At 46.2% G+C, this 22,586-nt stretch overlaps 1 protein-coding gene across 1 annotated transcript; it reads right to left on the bottom strand.

Moving 5' to 3' along the window:
- Positions 1-276: 276 nt before the first annotated feature.
- Positions 277-22,188, bottom strand: KPNA6 (karyopherin subunit alpha 6). The gene is made up of 14 exons (XM_068417677.1): positions 22,096-22,188; positions 11,020-11,153; positions 10,159-10,254; positions 9,767-9,866; positions 9,359-9,453; positions 8,161-8,292; positions 7,847-7,935; positions 6,724-6,823; positions 5,545-5,708; positions 4,584-4,662; positions 4,331-4,456; positions 3,636-3,763; positions 2,958-3,136; positions 277-1,986 (listed from the first exon to the last, which is right to left on the bottom strand). The coding sequence occupies exons 1-14, from the start codon at positions 22,097-22,099 to the stop codon at positions 1,802-1,804; spliced, it is 1,611 nt and encodes a 536-aa protein (XP_068273778.1). The 5' UTR covers positions 22,100-22,188; the 3' UTR covers positions 277-1,801.
- Between the last annotated feature and the right edge of the window lie 398 nt (positions 22,189-22,586).

Below are 22,586 nucleotides of genomic sequence, written 5' to 3' on the forward strand. Positions count from 1 at the left end.
CAGCGTGCCCCGCGCCAGCGCCACTCCCGGCATGCCCCGCGTGGGGGCACCCGCCGGTAGCAGCGCCGGTACCGGCCCCGCACCGCCCCTCCCGGGGAAGCTCCGCGTTCCCGCCGGGCGAAGCCGCCCCTGAGGCACCGCAGGCCGGGGAGTCAGGGCAGAGCAAGCCCCGAGAGCCCTCCGCCTCCTCCAGCGCCGAGGGGACGCTGTCCCAGCCGCCCCCCCGCCCTTCCCGCGGCCCAGCCGAGCCCCCGCCGCAGCCACACCTCAGCCAACTGCACGGATGTCGTTTATTTCGCTTCACAACAAAGGACTCATCAAATCAGAGCTCTGGCTGATTGGCCCTGCTGCTCACCCCCCAAAGGCAGCAGCACGGGGCTCACACACACCAGCAGCCAGCTCTCCCCCACACCCCACAAGTGTTTTTTGTTCTCCACAGCCCAGTGCGGTCGCGTTTGCTGAATGAAATCTTGGCTAAGTTAACTCAAGTCTGGCAGAGGAGGTTTAAGACAGCTCTATGTTCGCTTATACAGTACGTGAGTAAACAGAGGAAAAGAAGCAGGACAACCAGTGAGTTGGGGCCGTCATTTCCAGGTGTGCCTGCCTCACAGTGCTCTATTTACATAAATTACAGAAATTTCATATATATTTTTCTCTGAAGCCCAATTAGACAAATATCTACCTATATATAATATAAAAAATACAGAGATTTGACTCTTTTTTTCTTTTTTTGAAGTAAAATGTACATGATCCAACTGTGAGCAGGAGGTAAACCTGAAAACTCAGGCCTGTTGCTACTGAAGTTAACACCGCACACAACACCGCTGTCAAGCGTACCTATGTCTCTTCCTCCAACCCATAAAATGATCCACCCCAACCCAAGTCAGAAAAAAACAGAACTCAAAACATGTTCTCATGGAAGAAAAAAAAATAAATTTCAAGTAAAGATGCAGCTGGGTTTCACCATTTCAATAGTCCTGTGACTTCAGTCAGTAGCAATGCAAACCAAGCCTGTGCAACAGCAGCTGTGCTTCCTGTTCCAAAAACCACCCAAGCAGCCCGCCCTCTTCAGAGTTACCATCTTTGGGGTCTTGCTTTTTTTTTTTTTCTTGTAAATACCACTAGCAGTTCTTCAAAAAAACAACAAAAAAACCTAGACAAAGGGAAGAAGCCTTCCCCCCAGAAAAAAATCTTCCCAGGAGTGGGAGAACTTCCCATTTCGCTGTCCATTTACAGTATATTTCAGGGGAACTTGGCCCAGGTTCAACAGGACTGTCCGCTGAAGGAGGGTCGCAGAAAGGCCAGGGCTAAACTTTGCTCTTGGCAAATTAGAGTCTTTAATGAAGAGTAACATGTGCAAAAAAAATTAAATAGATCAACCCAGGTTTCCAGAATTATTGTTGTCAGAATGCTTACTTTCTATTTGTGTTCTTACCCGACCCAATGCTGAAATCTCAATTAAGTACCCGAGGTAAGAAGTGACATTTGGGAGAGATCACCACAAAGGAAAAAAAAAACAAACCAAGAGGTGCAATCTGTTACCTCAGTGTCCTTCCTCCACCCAGATGCCTGCTTTAAAGACATGTATGCAGCAGCAAAAAGAAAAAAAGAAGGTGTAAGACTATCCCCTTCTCTCCGTGAGGACAAAGCACTGTTTCTAGTTGTTTGAAGGAAGAATTGTGTCCTAACAGGTGGAGTGGGTGTTTAGCCTTCCATTTGCAAGGAGGGGATGGGACGATCAGCTGCTCCCAAGTTGCTTGCCGGCAAGTTTGTGGTGTTTTTTTTTTCTCCCCCACACACATTATAGCTGGAAACCTTCCATGGGGGCTTCAGGCTGCTGGAAGATGAATTGCTGCTGGTTCTCGTCTACCTGCGGAGCTAAAGTGGAGTCATCCTCTACTCCAAAGTAGTGCTCAATGAGGTCAAAAGCCTTCTGGTAGATCTCTTGGTTCTCGTGGCTCTGTAGGAACTCTATCTTATCCAAACCTTGGAGGAAAAGAAGTGGAATGTGATGAAACAAGGCGAGCCTGATATTTACACTGTCCCACATCCATCCTCCACCCTTGCCCCTGTTCACTGCAAGACCTTTGTCTGTGTTCGATTTGCATTTTGTGAGCAGCACTGACATCTGTAACTATTCCAGAGCTGCTTGTGGATTCCATCTGCATCAGGCAGCATTAACATCTTTTCAATAGTAGGTTTAGCTGACACAGTGTGTGCTCCCAGCTCTCCACTAGAGACTAAACCAGATCCCAGTGAAATTAAAACAACTGGCTGTGAATAGTTTGGTAGTTGCAGGGGGTAGGGAGGGGAAGGAAGCATGGCCCGTCCCAGTAGCCTCCAGCAGAAGGGCAGCAACAGCTTTAGTTGTCCTAATTAAATCCACTGCTGAACAGAAAGCATCCAAGCACAATATACTCTCAAGGATTTCAAGAGTTATTCTTACTGGGAGAATCAGGACACACAATGTAACAGTCAGCAAGAGGGCACATCAGACACTGGCAGTGTAGGGGGAGTTTCAGACCAAAATAGGAACTGCTCCTCAAAGCATTAAGAGAAGGACAAAAAATGCACCAAATTAAGTCTCTCCAGGGAAAGCTAAGTGTCTCTAGATTTCCATTTTACATCTACAGTGTACCACTGGGTACAGTTAGAGCGATCTTAGACCCAGAAGTGTCACTTTTTATATAGCTCAGCTTTTTTCTGCTTAATACTCCCACCTGGTGCAAGCCACAGTCACCAGCTTGGACTCCAGCTCTAGGAAGCTTGGAAGTAAAAACTGTCATACTTCTGAACCAAGGATTGTCACAGACAAAAGAGACTATTGGAACAAATACTGGCTAGTTTGGAATATACTGAATCCCTTAACACAGCAGAAAAGCAACCAACAAAACTAGCCGACGCCTTTCAGTATATCCCACGGTGCTGAAGTCAACAGCACCAAGGCCACAACCTACCGTAGGCCTCCTCGATGAGGCTGCAGTAGGGGTTGATGCCCGTCCCGCTCTGGTTGGCTTCCTGCTCTCCCAGCCGCAGTATGTTCTCCAGGCCGTTCAACGCCACCTGAACAATCTTGGAGTCCATGACAGTCAGCAGGTCGCAAAGAGGCTTGATACAACCCAAATTTACCAAGTATCTGAAGAGGGAGCACCAACAACATACACTTGTTCAGGATCTAGCAAGCACGCCCTTGGCTCAGTTAGAACAATCAAGGGAAATGAGTCAAACTAAAATACAAAAAGTTACCTTAAAATATATTTTTACTGTTCTGCAAGGTTAATCTTTATCCACTTATTTGCATTTGTATACACACCCCCCTCTTGTCAGAAACCTGCTAACTCCCTTTGAAATGCAGGTGCTGCTCAAGTCCACGCTGGAATTTAATGTCAGATTTGGACATTTAGCCTAGTCTAAGCTATCTAAACAGTAGGGGGGAGTAGTCTGGACAAGCTTATCCTTACTCAGAAGGAAGCTACAACTCACAGCACAGTACAGGACCCAGCTATAGCTTTGCCTGTGTCTCAGGTACTCTCTGAGCTTCTCCAAATAATCCCCCTGCTACTTGCCTTGCAGTTCCCATAAAGACAAAGACATTCAGACAGATTTCCCCCAAGAGGAGCCACAGGGAGCAGTACCTGATCTGTTCGGGAGTTCCTCCTGACGTCGCGTTTGTAATAGCCCACGCTGCCTCTTTCCTCGTGCGGAACTCGGCTTTCTGCAAGATTTCTATCAGTACCGGGAAAATGTTTGCATCTATGACTGCCTGGGGAGAGAGAGAGTACTGAGAAGCATTTGAATAGGCAACACAGTTTCTAAAAGGCTATTAAGTACCCGAAGGAAACCTCTACCTCAATTTTCCAAGCTATACCCTTCAGGATTCCTCCATTTTATTCCTCAGCCAAACCCTATTAACACAAGATACTCAATTCCATAACTGGCAAAGCAGAAAATCCCTATTATTGCATCAACACTACAGGAATGCTTGCATCACTTATCTGCCTTTGTTTGTAGGTCATTTAAAGGCTAATTAAAACTCAACCAGCTCCAGCTTTTCAAAGGGGTATCTCTAATTGAGCATGGAGAAATAGGGGCTGTATTTCCTCTTATTCCAATGATCCAACCTGTGGGACTCATTTCAGCCTAGTCCTTGTTGGTACAATTAAGCTTTTTTTAGCTCTTGTTTGGCAGGTGGCTGGGAGCAGCAAACCACTGCAGAATAAGAGATGTGAACAAAACCAGCCTCTAACTGTCAGATAAGAAAAAAGTTGCAAATCCTTAATGCTGAGCTTGGAATGCAGGATCACTACAGGTGGGCTGGAGAAGACTGTACCTGTATTTGTGCTCTGTTTCCTGCTGTGATGTTAGATATAGTCCAGCAGGCCTCTTTCCTGATCGACTCCTTGGGACTACTTAATAAATGAAGGAGACAAGGCAAGGCCGAACAGTTCAGAATCACCTTTTGAGAAAGAAAGCACAAGTGAGATCACCAGGATCAGGTCCAGAGCCAAATACTTTCAGTTTTCACACAGTGAATATGCTCTATGGGCGCTGCATTTCCCTGCGAGACAGTCGTTTCCCCTCACCTGGGTCTGGATGTCATCCCCTGTCACGATGTTGCCAACCGCTCGCAAAGCTGGGGAGGCCACTTTGTAGTCATTGTGCCTGCAGGAAAAACAGTGCAAGGACAAAACCAAATCAGACCACGTGTACCTGGACATTCGGAAGATTCTCTCCCCAGTATCTCATCTGCATTATTCACTTAGAGTTCCATCCCCTCGCATACAGACACACACAGTAAGCTGACCATATTGCCACTGGATAAGCAGAGACTGAAGACAAACTTGCCATACAGACAGTTTTCATCCTTAACATCCTAACTCCATCATCTTCAGCTTAATTACAGATCTAACCTTTTACACTGCCCTCCCGAACCTTGCTAACCCACTGAGAACACTCAGGATGATTTTGGAAGCAAGTCTCTTGCAGTTCTACCAATTCTGAAGATGTTAAAGAGAAGAGGCCCACGCAAACTGCAAACAGCAAACATTTTTGTCCAAGTTTCCATAGAGATATCAGAGGAACAAAGCCAAGCTGGCTTTTGCTAGACACTATTCTTGCCATCTTTGATTTGCCTAGTAACAAGGCTTCCATAAGCCTGTTTGAAGTTTGAGAGCACAAGACACTCTGCAGTCCTCTCTCCTTTCACAGACTAGAAGTGCCAGTCCAAGCTCTTATTAAAGAGCTTATTAAAAAGAACTTATTAAAGAACTTATTAAAAAGTTCTTCCTAGCATACAGTATTAACTAGCATTCCAGCACTAGAAAATACTCAGCTTCTCACAGAAAGAAAAGACAGTCCCCTACAGATCTCATCCTGCTTCAGACCCTCCTACGTAACTGCTCCAAAGTCACCTAAGGTCCCAATACCTGGATCCTGTGCCCACCAGAGGTGGCAAGAGTGCTCTGATGGGTTTTGATACAAACTCATGCTCAGTCCCATGCTTCCCAGTCTCACTGGGCTGAAGCAGCGAGGTAAGATACTTACATTAACAGCTCCACCAGTCGCCGACACACTCCCGAGTCAATAACTGCTTGAATTTTCTCATTGGGGCCATCTGATAAGTAGGAAAGAGCCCAACACGCATCTGCCAGCAAGTCAGAGTCACTGTTGAATAATAATCTGGACAACACCGGCAGGCAGGGAGATACCTACAATAAGAGCCACCACCCCAGGTTAGTCACCTTCTGTCAAGGACCACCACATTTGCATGCAAACACCACGTGGCTATGCTGACTGGCAAGATAACAGGTCTTGAATGTCCACAGTTTCCTTCCCCCCAGTCAGCAGCTTCCTTGCTGGTTCACATACCTCATAATCACAGTGTCTAAAGTTACCTCAACAGCTTTATTGCTAAACTAAAATTACATCCCTTCTTCCTGGACAAAGTCTAGACTCCCGAGACAAGCGCTACTGTGCATGCTACTGTTTGGAAGCTCCTTACATGCCTTATGGAAGAGCACCACTCCATTTCTTACTCCTAATAACCTTAAGTAGCTCAGTAGTCAGAGCAGCAACCATCAACAGCTACACCTCTGAGTACATCAATCATTTATAAGTGTTTTTTATATTTACAGTCAATTCAGATTTCATCCCTCACCACAAGCTTCCCAGCTTTGACAAGTGAGCTTTCATTTTAAAAAGTAAAATATATTGATTTTTAAAACATTTTTGTTCTACCAAAGAGGGACGAGACACCTGAAAGGCCAGCAGAACCTTTTGTTAATGCCAGTAGTACACCAGCAAAGGGAAAGAGGGAAGCTACCACAGCTTCCATGTAGTTACAGGAGTCCTGTTTTGTAGCATTTAGAGGTCTCAGAATCAAGTTTTTAGTCACAATTTGAAGTCTCAAACTTGCAGAGCTCATAACAGAAGGGTTTAGAGAAGCCCACAGCGTGTGCTACCTTGCAGGGAAGCCTGGGCTTGCCCCCTGCTTGAGGGGTCCAGCTGATGGGCTGCCAACAGAACCAGGCAGAAAGGTTGGCAGAACATTAAACAGGCACTCAAACATCTGCTGAACAGTAAGATCAACCTCAGCAGGAAGAACCTCACCCTGTTCCCTCCTGGAATGACTTACAGAAGTCCAACAGCCAAAAATAATTTAGACAAACATCTTGACTGGGTGTCTCCACATCACCTGTCTGCCAACAAGGCGTTTATTCTCACCTTATCAAACTCGGGTGGTGGACTCTTTCCTCTGCACAAGTTTGACAAGGCCCAGACAGCATTTCGTGTCATTGTCAACCTGGTGGACTTCGTAAGGAGCCTAAAGAGACAATTACCATGGATTATAATCCTTGACGTGGAAGCCAGCAAGAGAATCAAAAGAAGGAAAACTAGTATGATTTTAAGGAGGTCAAACCACTATTCCACTTGCTGTAGCTCAAGCCATGCTACTTGTCACTTGAGCCTCTCAATAAGCAAGAAGAGAAGTGACATGCAACTACTCTTTAGGATAAATAGCTATCATTCCTAACAACGTCAAGTGACATAGGTCAGGAAGGCAAGTTCCACGTTAGACAAGTTGCAGAAGGAAGGGTCAGTTAGTCAAATGCAGTTCCAAGTTCAAATTCAGCCCAAGGCAGACCCTCGCCCCCCTGTCTGAGGTCAGATGGTCCTCACTAGAGACCAACTGACACAAACTGCTGTCTCTCAGCTCTCAGGAGGACAGTGAGACTTATTGGCTGAGGACTTCAGTCAACCACTGCTGACAGGTGACTGACAGAGCAGCAGTATAACAAGCCAAGTCATTTGTGACAAAGCACCAGTTTGCCAGGGACAGGAGAAAGTGAAGATTAATTCCTTCCAGAGCAGTGAACAGTACTTGAGAGCACACTCCTGACAGACAGATCTTCCAGCTATGGTGGGCATGCACCACACTTAAGAGCTACAGAGGCAAGGTGGTGTGCAGAGACCTGCTCCCCTGCTTAAAGCAGCCCACTCAGACAACCACCTGAAACCCAGAGCATAAGCACAAAGAGCAGGCACCTGGAGGGACGTGCAGTGAAACAGCAAGCCCCGTGACTTCAGCAAGACAAGCAACTGCAACAGCACCCGCTTCAGATCCAGAGCAGTGTAAAGGTCTGTGAGAAGGCATGTTATCTACCAAGTCCCACTCTGTTTATCAGATACTTGTCTGAACTGCCAGTTTATCTGGTACCAATGGTTTGATTCCCAGTGAACATCACCACACATCGCTAGGGAATCTCTTTGCCCAGCTCAAATATTGCTCTGCTGTAGTACAGTGGGACTTCAAGAACTGTATTGGCAAGTATTCATGGCTACTCACATTAATAAGGGAGGAAGAATAGCGCAGTTAAGGACATAATCTCTACACACAGAGCTGTCTCCAGCAATGTTCCCCAATGCCCAGACAGCCTGAAAGGAAACAGCAACAGTTTTAGCATTCACACAGTTTCTGAACAGAGGAAGAAAAGGGCAGTGGGCTAAGAAAGCATTTTCCCATTATTCCAAGCAAATGATACTTCAATTTGCAGTCTGAAGCCAGTCAGACACTGGTCACTCATTTTAAACACTGCATTTTTATCCTATGCAATGCACTGTGGTTCTCTCCCTAACCCCAAAGCAAGAAGTGAACCTTACCTGTTCTTGAACATCCTCAAAGTCAGAGTTTAACAGCTCTATAAATATAGGAACTGCCCCAGCCTCAATTACTATTTTTGTTTGTTGGGAAGTTCCTGATGCAATATTCGTCAGTGCCCACGCGGCTTCGAACTGGAACAAGCAAATAAATGACAAAAGTATGAATAAAATAATCCTGATTTAGCAAAATATTTGCCGTTAAATTTTGGCTACAATTCTTTCAACTTCTACTAAAAAAGGTTGCGAGAGAAAGAAAGCATATCACAACAGAACACCTCTATACTGAAAGGATTTTATTTTCTTGAGCAATAAAAAAGCAACATCTGCTGAACACCTTCTCAGAGGCTACAGCTTCTCAAAGGATTAGCAAGTGAAGACATCACCATCAGTCACACCACAATATTTCACCCATATAACAATTTTCCAGCAAGAAAAGCGAAGACACATAGTGCATAAATACATGTGGAGTAGAAGGTTTTCTATATCTAGTGCAGACCAGCCAGTTCTAGCCCACCCTCTCATCTGGCTAACACCACAAAGATGCCTTGAGTTCAAGTGAAGCTGAGCAGCAAGTTCCCTGCTTTCACCACTCATTCTTTGCTTTAAAGACAGATTTCCAGTCAGTTCTTGAAAAGCCAAGCCCCTATGATACATGGCCTTGGGCCAGAGGGCAGGCAGAAAGATGAAGGCAGTCATCACCTCATACCCCATTCCATGTATGGAAGTATCTTTAACCCCTACAAAGTAACTATAGTTATTACCAAGCTGGAAGGAATCTCAAGAAGCCGTCTAGTCCATCCCTCTGCCCCACAGCAGGATCAGCGCTACCTAAGCCATTTCTAACAGACTCTTAGCCTGTACTTAAAAGCCTCCAATAATGGAGGTTTTTCCTCACACAATTTCTTCCTACACATTTATTCTGTGGCTCCACAAAAATATCAGACACAGGAAGGCCAAATTCTCTTCTGCTGCAGCTGGACTACGTTATTTTTGCCAGTATTTGTCCAAACATTTAGAGCAATTTATAATTTCCTTTTTTGCCTAAGCATTACACGCTACCTTTGTCTTCTCCTGTATATCATATAACCTGCATCTTTTGGGTTCAAGTCATCACTTTTCCCTGATAGCACCTGTGGGTTCATGCTGGAAAGTTAAACAGCTACATGCCATGAAGAATTCATAACACAATCTCCTTTACCTGTAGCGTGCAATTCTCACTTCTTTTCAGGAATTCAACAAATCTGTCCACCACTCCCTGAGTGTTTATCACTTCATCTATTGGAGGATTGGGCTCTGCAATAGCAAGGCAGTGTTAAAACAGTATATAGGTCTAATGCAGGGGAATAACAAGTGTGAACTTTTACTGAATTGAATGATCTCAGGCTGTACTGAACTCGGCAGGACAACTCTCCAGAACCCCTTTCTGTACAATTTCTACAACTGCAATTGATTAGCAATATAGTAGATTATCAAAGTTTCTAGATAATAATTTTCTCTCCCCAAGCTCAAAGCTGCTAAGCTTCTGCACAGCAATACACATGCACAAACACTTGCAAAAGAAAGGCTATGTCAGATCCAATGGCAGGGATGAGGTGAGTTATTTTACCTTTGGAGAGTAGCTTCCTGAATTTCTGAGTGGTTGCTAGCTGTAGATCGGGGTCATCTGAGAAAAGCATCTCTACCATCTCTCTTGTGATCACTCCCTCCTGAAAACATGCAAAGGAGAGAACAATGGTTCCATTTCACACTAAGATTATTTAAGGCATTACAGTCATGACAGCCTACCATGATTTTCTGCTTAGCTAGTAATCCAAAGACTCCCAATTTGACATTACAGCACACTATTTACTTCCTCGTGGACTCTTCCAGTTCACTGTACTAACATTTGCAACATTCTCAAAAGTGAGAAAACAAAACCATTGAGGTCTGTCAGCCCTATGCAGTTCCCAGCATTAAAATCTATCTGAAGGCACGACTGCAACAAGGAAAGGACCTTACCCCACACGTTGTGGAACTAACGTAGGAATCCACAAGGAGACTATCAAACATGGAGGCATCTTCATTGATCAGCTCCACGTTTCTTCTTTTAAAGAGCTGGTGGGGAGCAAAACACAGGAGTCATTATTAGAAAGCAATGATGAACAGCCTTCACAACTAGTCATTCTTGTTCCTCAAACAAGATACCGTCAGCTAGACTAAACGCAACCTGAATAGAAAAGTAGTCATTAATAACAGCTCTGCACTCTGAAGTCTAGCTTGGCATACAAACCCCAATAATAAAACATGCTAAGTCTTGCCTCAGATATGCAAATGCCCAAGTCACTGAGACACTGGTACAGGCAAGTGTAGAATTTGGCCTAACAAGTTAGGGAAACTGGGAAGAAGGCAGCTTGGAGATGACGCACTAATAGAGCAAACATTTAGTATGAGCCACACACATCACCTGGGAATCACCTTTTACTTTCACAGACCTCCAAGCAAAAAAAAAACCAGCTCAGAATTAAGAAACACACACAGCCCAGGCAATACTTTCATTTGCTCTTCCTGCTTCTTGAGGAAATGATCCCATTCACTAATTAATTAAAAAAAAAACCTCAAAAAAAAAGTTTTAAAAAACAAGGATCTGTGAACAAAAACTCCAGTACCCCAAGGACAAAGGGCCTGGAGAGCTCTTGATGTGAGCTACACTCGGTACTATGTACAAAGAAAAAAAGAGAAAAGCAAGGTGCCAGTTAGAACAGAAAAATAAGAGGACTGCCAACGAACCTTAACGCACAGATCCTTGAAGATTCCAGTTTGGCAGCAGCACAATCCCAGTTGTGTTAAGGCTGTACACAAGCTAGTCAAGATGACAGTTACCTGTTGTTCTCGTTTCTGTTTGCGCAGCTGAATTCCTTCCTCTTCTCTTCTCCGACGCATTTCCTCGGGATTTAGGGCTTTGTTCTTGTAACTCTTCATTCGATAGTTATCCTTCGCAGGACTCGCCATGGTTTCTGTAAAGAGAAAAAAATATCTTCCTCAGATTTCTTGTCACTCTCTGCTCCTCCTTTACCCACGTGTCCTTTCGGACAAGGAATAGCCAGATTAAACAGACTTATTTGCAAGAGCTGGTCTCAGACACTACAGTACAAGCTTCAACTTAGAATGTGACCCTAACCTTAGTTCATGGATGTGCTGGTATGGCACGAGTGGGACGAAGTTTCTAGGAAGCATAAGAGTAGATTTACTGTTCTGAAAGCAACTGGACCCAACTTCACAATATCAAGCACACTACCCATATGAAAGGCTTCTACTCAAACAGCCTTGCTGTCCTCAGGAGCTGCACAACTAAATTCTACTTTGGTTTTCAGAAGTTATTTCCCTTGTATCATCATGGCATAAATCACACCTTGATATTTTTTTTTTTTCCCCCCAGATTGTGAGGAATGCATGGCAAAAATCCAACAGAACTCAGGGCAAACTAAGGTCGTGATTTTATAACAACAATATAAAAACCTTGCAAAAAGCAGAGCTGTACCTCACCTACAGGCCTTGTTTGTCCCACCAGGTTACTCTCAGCGTTCAGTACCTGACCTACTTATTTTGCTGCTTCATATCTGACTAATGCAGTACTTCAAACTTGATTCTTCTGTATTTGCCTCCTAGTCAGGGAAGTGACACTCCACTATTTGGCACACTTAAAGGCAACCAGGGCCAAGCAGTAACCTGAGCACAGAAGGATATCAATTCCTCTGCTGCATCCAGCTGTAGTCCACTGCTTTGACCATGTCAACTCCTTTTTGCATCTTCCCAAACTCTCCCTTTCTCCCATTTATGACACAGATTATTTGCTCAACATCTGTGCCTTTCTCAGGGCAGGAAGCAATCGTGACACACAGCATCAGGGTGCCAATTAACCCTGAGACCAACTTACTCTTCTCCAGAAGTCTGCTGGACACCAGTATCTTTGTTTTCTTCCAACTGCTAAGGGCAGGTGGAAGAAGTGTCCTGTGAAAGTTTGCAGCACTATCTCCTTACCCCTCCTCTTGCAAGCCTTGAGCACTCCTCAGCCACGTTGCTTACAGAAAGTTTCAGTCTGACTTATCAACTGCCTCCAGCCGTTCTGGAGCCCTTCCAAGATCATCTGGAGAAGTTTCAGGCCTTACTGCCATCCTACTAGGAAAGGCCACAGCCAGGCCAAGAAAAGACATATACAATGTACAAACATCCAACGTTTCATTGCTATGGAGAGAGGAAACAACTGGGAAAATTCATATTTTAACAGGAGAGGAAACTAAATACTTTCAGTTCTATGATTTCCCAAAAACAGCTAAAAGGACACCAAGCATTGGGAAAAAGTCAGACTCCATTTCACAGCACCTGCTTTCTAAGAGGGCATTCTCTTCCCCAGCCAAACCATCAAGAGGACATTCTTCTGAAAAGCAATAAAGAAAAAAACCACCAAACCCCAAGTTCCTCTGGTCATTTACACTGTAACAGAGATGCCCGGCCCTGGCAAACAGCCCTGACCCCACGCTGCCCAGAGTCGTGAAACACTTTTGAAACTCAACAACCGACAGCTGCATCCAGAGACACCACCAGGCTTGAGGAGGTGCAGCATGACAGGTTGCAAGTTTATTGGCACCTCTGAAGCGCAAAAGAAGCCACCAACCCCAGCTTGCTGTCTGTAAAAGCAGTATTCGAGTGCCAGGTTAGAAAGCCTTTGCCAGTAACTTGGTCAGGGCACAGTAAGTGCCAGAAGTTATAAGAAAAAGGGACCAGGCCGTGCTGAGCACCACGAAGGAAAAGGCACAGAGCCTCAAAACTGACTGGAGGGGTGAAGCAACCAAATCACAGTTGGTCTTGCAAAGATCTTTAGCCTCACAGAAGTCCTTTAGTCCCTAAGTACCCCATTTTATAAGGTCTGTCCTCAATAAAACCAAGGCAAGAAACCTACTTACAACACTAAACGTGGCAGCTGGACTACACCTTGCTGACAGCCTCACTGTGAAGCCTGTATTAAACCATTAACTTTTTTCCTGAGTTTATGTCTCACGAGTCAGAGGTGCAGAGGAATAACGAGCCTGTTTCTAAAGGTATCTGACAGCACTTTCCTCATTCTAAAAGACCATTTACATGACAAAGAAAAGCAGAGATTGAACTGCTCCCACTTGCCCAACCCTCTTCCCAGCAGCCCTGTATGGAAAGATTGGAGTGAATAATTTTATTATGAAATGAAAAGCAGCTAATTCAGAAGATAGAGGACTTTAAAAAAAAAAACATCTACAGGCTTTAGGGGTTTATATCTGATCTTACAGTAGCAAGGTGCGTCATCTACATATAGATTTTAATTCAGAAAATGTATTAAACTGACACTGTTATGTCAGTGTATTCATATTACTGCCCCAACGCTAACGGCTGATACAGCCACACAAGAGAGTAAGAGTTGCTAGCTTATTTCTGACAATTACAACAAAATCCCTAACAAAGACAAATTTGTTACCTCCCTTTGGAAAGCAAAGCCTCCAATTAAAAGATAGTTTTTAAGAAAAGGAGGAGAAAAAAGTGATTAAATGCCTTAACACTATAGGCAGGATTACCGGGCAGTTAGTCATATAAATAGCAAAGTGACACATGACAGTTCAGCTGCCTCCAAGCTTGCACAACCCCACTCAGCTGGGCACACCCTGGACCCTGTTCCAGCTGTCCGGAAAACAGGCAGGGACTCTCGGCCACACTGCAAGCTCTCAGAGCACACCCAGCACCTTCTAGTTTAACGTTTTTATTTCCAGAGCATCAAGAACACTGTTACATTGCAAGGAAACCCCAAAGACACAACTAGCCCCTGAAGAGTGATTTTTCCCATCACCGTGCAGCAGTCTCTCTGGCGCTTGGCTTTCTATTTTCTCTCGCACATTAATATCTTCAGATGATTTCCATTGACCTTTTTCCAGTCCATCATCCGTGTCAATACTTTAATGACATTAGAATGCTAATTTGTTACATTACACCCCACTTCCATTGCAATGGATGAATGGCCCAAATGCAGGATTATGACTTCACGGTGAGCTCAGCAGCTGCTGTAGGCACCACAGACTGCAGCAAGCCCAAACACATGAAACAAAACAGACAGCGGGATGCCAGGCACGTACAAATCCTTCACTTGCAGTGTTTCAGTACAAAACATCTAGCTCATGCAGTGTGTCTGCGAGTCAGGCTTCGTCGTTAACTCTTAACTCACATTCTATTCAGTGTGAATACCCGCAGAACAATCCCACTACACCAGACTATTGGAGTAACCTGGACTGTCAGACCAGGGAAAGCAATCATCTGCTCAGAGCTCTCAGCTGTAAGGTGGCAATGGAAACTTAACCAGAGCAAGTTTCTTTAACTGCTCTGAAGTTTTAGCTGCTGCATCTATGCAGCCACCTTAACCTCTACAAAACGCTGTCCCACTTGGACAGCACCTTGCGCTGCACCTCTCCTAGGAAAGGTTTTTCTTCTGTAAGAACCAGTTAAGCCCTGCCTTAAATGAAGATAGCATCAGCTCACACCCTAAAATTACAGAGTTGTTCTGATGTTGTTCCAGCCAGAACTCCAGGGCTCCAAGCTTACCTGCAGCGCTCCAAGGAAGCTGAGCAATGAGGCTTTTTCCTCCTATACCACCGCAGCTCACCCAGGGCGATGTGCACAGCCTGCAGCTGCTCCGGGTACCCCTTTTTCCTGAGACCACACCAAACAGACTGCACACCAGATAAACTCTTCTGGCGGTGCCTGCAGCCTGCTCTCCACTTATCTCTCCCCAGAAGCCACCCCCCTCACCGTCCTCCTGGCACCAGGTACAGGTACCCCTTCACGTGATGGGGAAAGGCTGCAGGCACCCAGGCACAGCTGCCTGGGGCACAGTGCTGTCAGCCCATCTAACAACTTGCTGAAGGAAGAGGACAGGCTTACTTTAAATACCTCAGTACGTGGCAATGCAAGAGGGATAAGCAGGCATTTGGATAGTATGGCCAGACACCACAGTCCCAGCGTCATCCCTTCACAACAGGCATAAACCCATGTTTTCACCCCCAGAGCTGCCCAGCTAACTCAACCCCGCCTGCCCGGGTGCACCAGCCTGTGTGGGAGCAGTACTGTTAGGCAAGGGCCAGAGCTTGCCCTGTTCTACCAGAATATCAGCACTGCATGAATATGTTGTTAGAAAAGAAAGGAAAACAAGAAGAATTAGGACAGAATTAGAATAAGGGACCTCCTTCACCAGTGGAAACAGTAACACAGCTTGTCCAAAAACAGCAAAAGCCAGTCCAGCTACTTATTTTTCAGGCCCTTATACTTCACCTCTACCTCAACCTCTTCTATCCAATTCACCTTCCCTAGGACAGAACTAAAAACCTCAGACGTAAAAGTCTGTACTGTGTTAAAAACCTGAGTCTGCAGAGCTTCCAACCTATCTCTTCCCAACACTTCTGCAGACCAAACAGTTCCACAAACCCACAAGAGTTTTAACCCTGTTTCAAAATATGAAGAACACTTGACAACCTGCTGTTTACACCGAAAATCTCAGAGTTCACTCAAGAAATCAGTAAACTTAGACTTGTACCTCCCTGCATTAGTGAACTTTATTCACAGCAGCTCCACAGAAAAAAGTGAGAGCATTTGCACTTCAGTAGTCCTCCTATTGAGCATCCAAGCCCTGCACCTCCAATCAGATCTGCCAACTATTAGCCCCAAGACACCGAATCAGATATTAAATTCAGTGCTAACACGACACATTAAATAGATGTAAGGATTATCAGATTTATTTCTATATCCTCAACACATAACAGCAGGTAACCCTGGCTCTGCAGGAGAAATTTTGAAATCCATTTGTACACGTTTGGTGACTTGCTTTAATAAAGCACAGCTATGTAAAGCTTTGCTTGGGCATCTCAGAGTCCAAGGCTCACTAAAAAGCAAAACACTGGCTAGTCCTGGCTCACAGGGACTCCTCTGTCCTGAGGAAACCACGAGCAATTGGCAGAAAGGCCAAAAGGGAACACGCACTAAGTGTCAGAAGCATTAGCTTTTACTTCTTAGCTACATGAGTAGCTATGCAGGGTGACACGCTCGAGGGAAGTCTGTCACTCCAGCTTAGTGACAGCTGATGAAGCCACTACCTGACCAGCTACAAACAAGGACCGATACTGAAACAGCAACACGAGTTTAGATGGATCTCCATCATCTGAGCCAGAAAGAGAGACAAGGCCAATATCACACAAGTCACTCTGCCCACAGGAAACTGATAAGACTTCTCCATTATTCTTTCTTAGTCTCCCCAGAGAGAAATATTGCCCAAGTGGGATTTTAAAGCCACTATGAGATCGTGCCTCCTAACATCCAGCTCATCTTTGGCATAAACATTAAAAAGTCCCCATGCCAACCATTTCTGAATGCTAACACCTTTGGAATCAAATTATTGATAAAAAATGGTCCATTAAAACCAAAGAAAGGCTTTATTAAGCTAATAATTCATACTGGGAATGACTTCAGGTGTTCTGTGAGCCTCAGCTCTTACAAGAGCTATAAGAGCGGTCAAACTTAGGGATGAAGCTTAACTGAGCAATATCTTTTCAATTCCTCATGCAAAGGAAACCCCTCAGGAAATGGAAGAAATTTGACTCCTGCTGTAGGTTTTGTTGGCAATGGTTGACTTGGCTGAGGAAAAAAAATCCTCCAGTTGTCAGGTAAACCAAAGAATTACTAGTACAGGTTGCCACACTCATCCTTATATATTGGATGATGAGAAGGTATTTACCACTTAAAAGGGAGGAAAAACAGTGTGAAAGTTTGACTTTGAAGGCTCAGCAGAGCACTCAAATCCTGTACGCATCTGTGCAAAAGCCAACATAAGCCACAGCCGTTCAGCCAGAAAACTGTAATTCCAGGGTCATTCCTGCCACGCCAGGATTGTAACGGCTTCTTAATGTCACTGGACCAGAAACCCAACCTTGCTTCTTTCCAGGTGACGCTCTTCCCATTCCTCTGCATTACAAACAGCACTTGCTTCAAACATTTTTTCAGCTGCTGATTAAAGCCTCCGAGCTGAGTCACTGCAGGGACTCGCATGTCTAAACCAGGACTTGTGCTGCTGAGTCAGACCGAAGTGACAGAGCAGAGAAACAGTTAGGCTGACAGATCTGACAAGGCCTTTTTTAAGCCAAACCACCCTTTCACAGAGGTAATCTTCATGAGATATCTATTACAGCTCTGTTGCTGGGCATAAGACACATACCTAAGGCAAAGCCTGGCCAGGCAGGAAGGCCGACAGCTGCGTGTTTGGCGTGGAGAAGGGTAGTAGAATTATGCAAGTGTAAATGAATACGTTTGATGAACTCCATCAGCACTGATCTGCTGATTAGTGCCCACTGGGTACATTTCAAAGCTGCCCAGCTCTGAGCCAGATGACCTCCAAAGGCCCCTTCCAACCCAAGTTTTCCCTGTGACAGTATAACATTGGTCAGCCACGATTAAACCCCCCCTAAATTTAAGTAGTAGCAAAACACACTCAGTGACCTACTAAGTTTCACATGACAAGCCTCGCTGGCTGTATTCTTTGGGTTTCTCCTATCCAGCAGGAAGGTTTTCCATTTCATAGTTACCTGAAAACCCAGAGGAACCTCCCGTCTCCTCCTGCCTCCCCGTCAGCACAGGCTCTGAGCTAAATACATGTTCCTACAGCATCAGAATTGTTACTGCTCTTGGTTGCCCTTGGTCACCTCATATCTTCTCAGACTGACCAAGTTGCAGGGAGATAGAGATAAACCACATCAAATTCACGTAAGTCACCTTCTGGGGTGCCACGGAGGTTCAGACACTGAACAGGAATCAGGACTCTTCTGCACCAGCCAGCAGGCTGGGTAGGTGTCTTTCCGTGTTCAACAGAACGTTTGTAACTCAAACTCTTGTTATTTCTGCAGTCAGCTACTCCGTATAGCTCATATATAGTGTGTTCTTACACTGAGTGAAACCCTGGAAACCTGATTCAGCATTAGGGATGGCATGTCAGTTTTGAACATAGTTTCTTATTGCTATCACCCACTTAGAACAGAAAAGAAAGTCTCTGGCCACTTCTACGTTCACCCGCTCATTGACTCTTACTTTGTCGAACTGTCACCAAAGTTGCTGCTATAAGTGAACAAAAAACATTCAGTGCAAGACACAAAACAGCGTTAGGCATTTCTGAATTGTTTCAAAATCTAAAAAGCCTCTCTCCATCTAGCCAAGTATATCAGTATTAATCGCTGGTTTCCTTGTAAATGTAAAGAGTGTCACTTCACAATTAGCAGTGCTTATGTGAATTTCATTCCTTCTATCTCCCATTTGTGAAAGAGCTCCTTAACTTCAAGAAGAGAAACAAACACTCTTCTGAAACTCAGACATAATGCATTTTACAGCACTCTATAGACATGTCCTCAGTCAATTATTAAGAGCTTAGCACCCGCTTTACAACACAGCGTAAAGGTTCTTCCTGACAGAAGTTCCAGATATGGACCTATTAACGTCTCTAGAGGATTCTCTTCTAGAAAAAGAATGTTCAGGACAACTTAATTATTTCATCTGCAACCATAGAAAGAGAAGGCTAAATAATCTGTACTACTTAAATACAAATTAAATGAAGTTGGTTATAATGAATATATAAAAGTAGTTGAATACTTGTACACACTGTATGAAAAGACAGCTCTGAACTGCTACCACAAACTAGTCAAGAACAGATTATTATATTGAACCTGTCGCTTTGATAATTTTACAGTGAATAAGAAAAAAAAAACACTTAATTTGCTCAGAAGACAGATGGAAAAGGAAACCAAAGAGTTGTGCTTACAGGAGAACAGCTACTACATAAGAAGTCCTGCCAAACAAGCAGCCACTCAAGGCTTTTCCTCTACAGCCCTGGAATTACCCCGGCTGCTGCTAAACCCTGGAAAAGCAGCCAGGTTCTGTCGTCCTGTCACTCGTGCAGGTCTATTTTGCATGTTTGCTCTGCTGCTTTTATGTTCTCACACAGGTTATTCGAGTGTTTACTACAAATAAGCACACACAGAGTGAGTTCTGTTTCAGAGCTGTCTTAAACCCAGCCTGCCACCGTCCCCTGGCCGGGCGCTTCGCACGCAGCACCCGCCGTGCTAGGAAAACGCTTACCCACGCAGCTCTTTGGCTGTCTGGTGCAGCAGCCACCATTGGCTTGTTCCCTTCTGTTTCAGCTACCAAGAGCCAGTGATGTGATATCACTACTGGAATGTGCAACAGCTTCGCTGATGGTGCTGGCTGCAGAGGGGGAAGGGAAAAGCAAAAACGCTCTTTGGGGGAAATTAATAGTCCTACAGCACACTTGTCCTTCACTAGGGTCAGTCTAAAAATCAGGATTCCTTCTAGGCTCTCTGTGCCCTGGTGTAAAAAGAACCCACCTATTCCTCGGTTCAGTTCTCAACACACATTAATTTCAACTCTACCTTTTCACCGCAAAAATCTGAGGTTTGGGGGCGTTAAGTCCTCTTCAACCTGATTTACATATTCTGAGACATTCAGCTTTCCTTAAGAGTGGATTGATGATCTACCAAGTACAACAGTGTCACCTGAGGTCACAGAGTCCTTTGTAACAGTTTCAAGAGCTAAAACAGGGATTAACCCTTCGTCCAAGTCACCTCTAACTCGACATACAAGAGTTACAGGAGGTTAACAGCAACCAGGAACAGAGACAATTACAGAGGGCTATAAAATTCCAACAGGCTCATCCTTCCCAACATGTGCTTTGCTCCCGAAACAAACAGTACTGTCTGACTCGCTAAGCAAATTTGAGTTCATCTGGACCTCACTAGCACAATAGCTTAAAGCTGAAAGGCTGAAGGAATTAGTACTTTCACTATTACACCAACCATTTTAGTGATCGAGCTCCCCTTCACAAAGTTCATGTTTGCTCTCCTGAACGCAAGCAAACAAAGCAAAACAGCCAAATAACTAGTTAAATTCATCAGCCACGAGAGTTTTATTAAGAATCAAGCATTACATACTGCTCCACGGGCTAAACAGCACTAGAAAGGCATTTAGACACGTCGTTTGCATAGCAAACGAAGAACGAACTGATGAGCCTTTCTAACAACACAGGCAAGACGAATATCACAACTGCTTACAACCACTACAGCACCCTCCACCTGCTCCATACAAGAATGGGTAACGACATTATGCTGCCACAATTTAGTCCTACTGATGTAAAACATTGAAAAAAGTAGTCTTCGTTTATTAAAAAAGTTAATAAAAGTTACATTAGGATAACTCAAAGGAGGAGAGTATTAAATTCTCACTGTCAGAAAAATGCCTGATTCAAACTCCACGAAGAAACAGGGAGGCAGCGGTGGGGAAGGACGGGAAGCTCCTTTGCATGAACGTCCTCAGCTCCAGATAACACAGGCAGTTTTCAGACGTTCACCAACAGGCCCGAGGACATTTTTCTACTCAAAGTTGCCAGTCAAGATTTTACATCTCAAGCTATAAATTAAGTTTTAAAAGCTGTCCTGGACTGGGAGGTGCTGCAGCCATTGCAGACACAGACTTGCGGCCACTAACTTCTCCTGGAACATCACAGCAGGGGTTTGAAGGCAGCAGGAGAGCTTCTGACGAGATCGTTTTGATCAAGCAGCATCCCACCACAAAGGGCATTTTTAAGGCTTCTGAAGGCAAGTCTGGCTAAAAGATAATACTGCAGGTGAAAATTGACCTTAATCCCTACTTCCCAGAGGAACCTAACTCTGCTTTCTAGAGAATATGCTTACTACAGGCTTGGCTTTCCCATTCACCTCATCCACTACTCTCTTACTACTTAAAAGTTTCAACAAAAAGACATCTCTCCTCCCTGAGTAGGGAGCTTCAATCTCAGGCTACATCAAAAGTGACAGAAAAAGGCTGCTGTTATTAAAGTACCTTTTGAAGGGCAATACTCAGTTATGATTTATTTGTAGCTACCGGAGCACGCTATCTGCGACCCCTCTGAACCTTTAAGTGTACCTAGTGGTATCGGTTATGAATACACAAACAAACCCCTGCACTACACTCCTTCCCTGCACAGTGTCAGGAGATGTATTTGCTTATATTGTCCATGGCGACAGGCTGCCCAGGGACAGCCCCAGTAAGTTTACGTTGACGCTGCTGCTGAAGTTTTGTTTTATGAAAGCTACAACAGCCAAGGCCCTGCTGGGTTATTAGAGCAGTGAACAGTTTCGTAGGATCTCCCTCGAGCTCGGTCCTAAGCTCTTACAAACTTCAGAATTTAAATTAACCAAAGATCAGAGACCTGACTATGTCACAGCCACTTTGAAGAAGCTTCAGTCGCAGCAGTTCCTCTCCACCACCTCTCCAGGCTTCCACCTCGGTGCCTGCGGCAGCTGCAGGCCCCGGTACGCAGGAACCAGCCTGTGACGGCTCTAAATCACCCCGCTGCCCCCCACCCCACCCCGCGGCAGCCCAAGGGCCGAGGTGCCGAGCACCGAGCCGCAATCAGCGCTGCTTACACCGGGCCCCACAGCCCCCCGTTCCAGCGGCCCGGCTCCTCGGCTGCGGCACAGCCCGGCCCCTGCCCCGGGAACCCCCTCAGCAAGGGCCCCCCCGCCGCAGACTCCCCTCGACGGGCCGCTCACAGCCCCGGCCCCGCCGCTGCGAGGGCCCTGCCCGGGGAAGGCCCCGCCATGCCGGGGCCGGGATGACTCAGCGGCGACGGCCGGGCCCGCAGCCCCCCGCCCCGCCAGGCCGGCCCGCCGCCGCTGAGGGGAGGCGCCCGGAGCCGCGGTGAGGGGCGCGGGCGGCGCCAGGACAGGCTGTCCCCCCTGCCCGGCCGGCGGGGCGGCTTCTCCTCTCCTCCCCTCCCCGCGCTGCCCCCCGCCCGCTGCCGGAGCGCCCCGGGACCGGCACCGCGCCCGCCCTCACCCATCGCGGCTCCTCAGGCGGCGGCTCCCGAGCTGCGGCGGCCACAATATGGCGGGCCCGGGGAGAGGGCGGGCGGGCGCGGGGAGCGGACGGCGGCCAGGACGGGACAAACCTCCTCGGCGCGGCGGGCGCACCGCCCCCTAAGGCGGCAGGGGCGGGGCGGGGCGGGGCCGCTCCCTCCCGCGGGGCCCGCGGCGCTCGAGCGCCCCCAGCGGGCGGGGCGGACCCGGCCTGGCCCTCGCCCCCCGCCACTCGTGTCCTGTCACTCGTGTCCCACCCCTGGTGTCCCACCCCTCACACCCTGTCCCTCATGCCGCACCCCCTCGCACCCTGTCCCCTCGTGTCCTGCCCCCCCCGTGCCCCCTCTCACCCCACACCCTCCATGGCTGACACACCACAGTGCAGGTTTCCAGCACAGAAACGCTCCGAGGTGTCCTTTTATTATAACCGTCCGTCAGCGATCTGTGTCCTCGGCAGCTCCGCAGCTCCGG

Source organism: Nyctibius grandis, chromosome 24, assembly GCF_013368605.1.
Source record: "Nyctibius grandis isolate bNycGra1 chromosome 24, bNycGra1.pri, whole genome shotgun sequence".
NCBI lineage: Eukaryota > Metazoa > Chordata > Aves > Nyctibiiformes > Nyctibiidae > Nyctibius > Nyctibius grandis.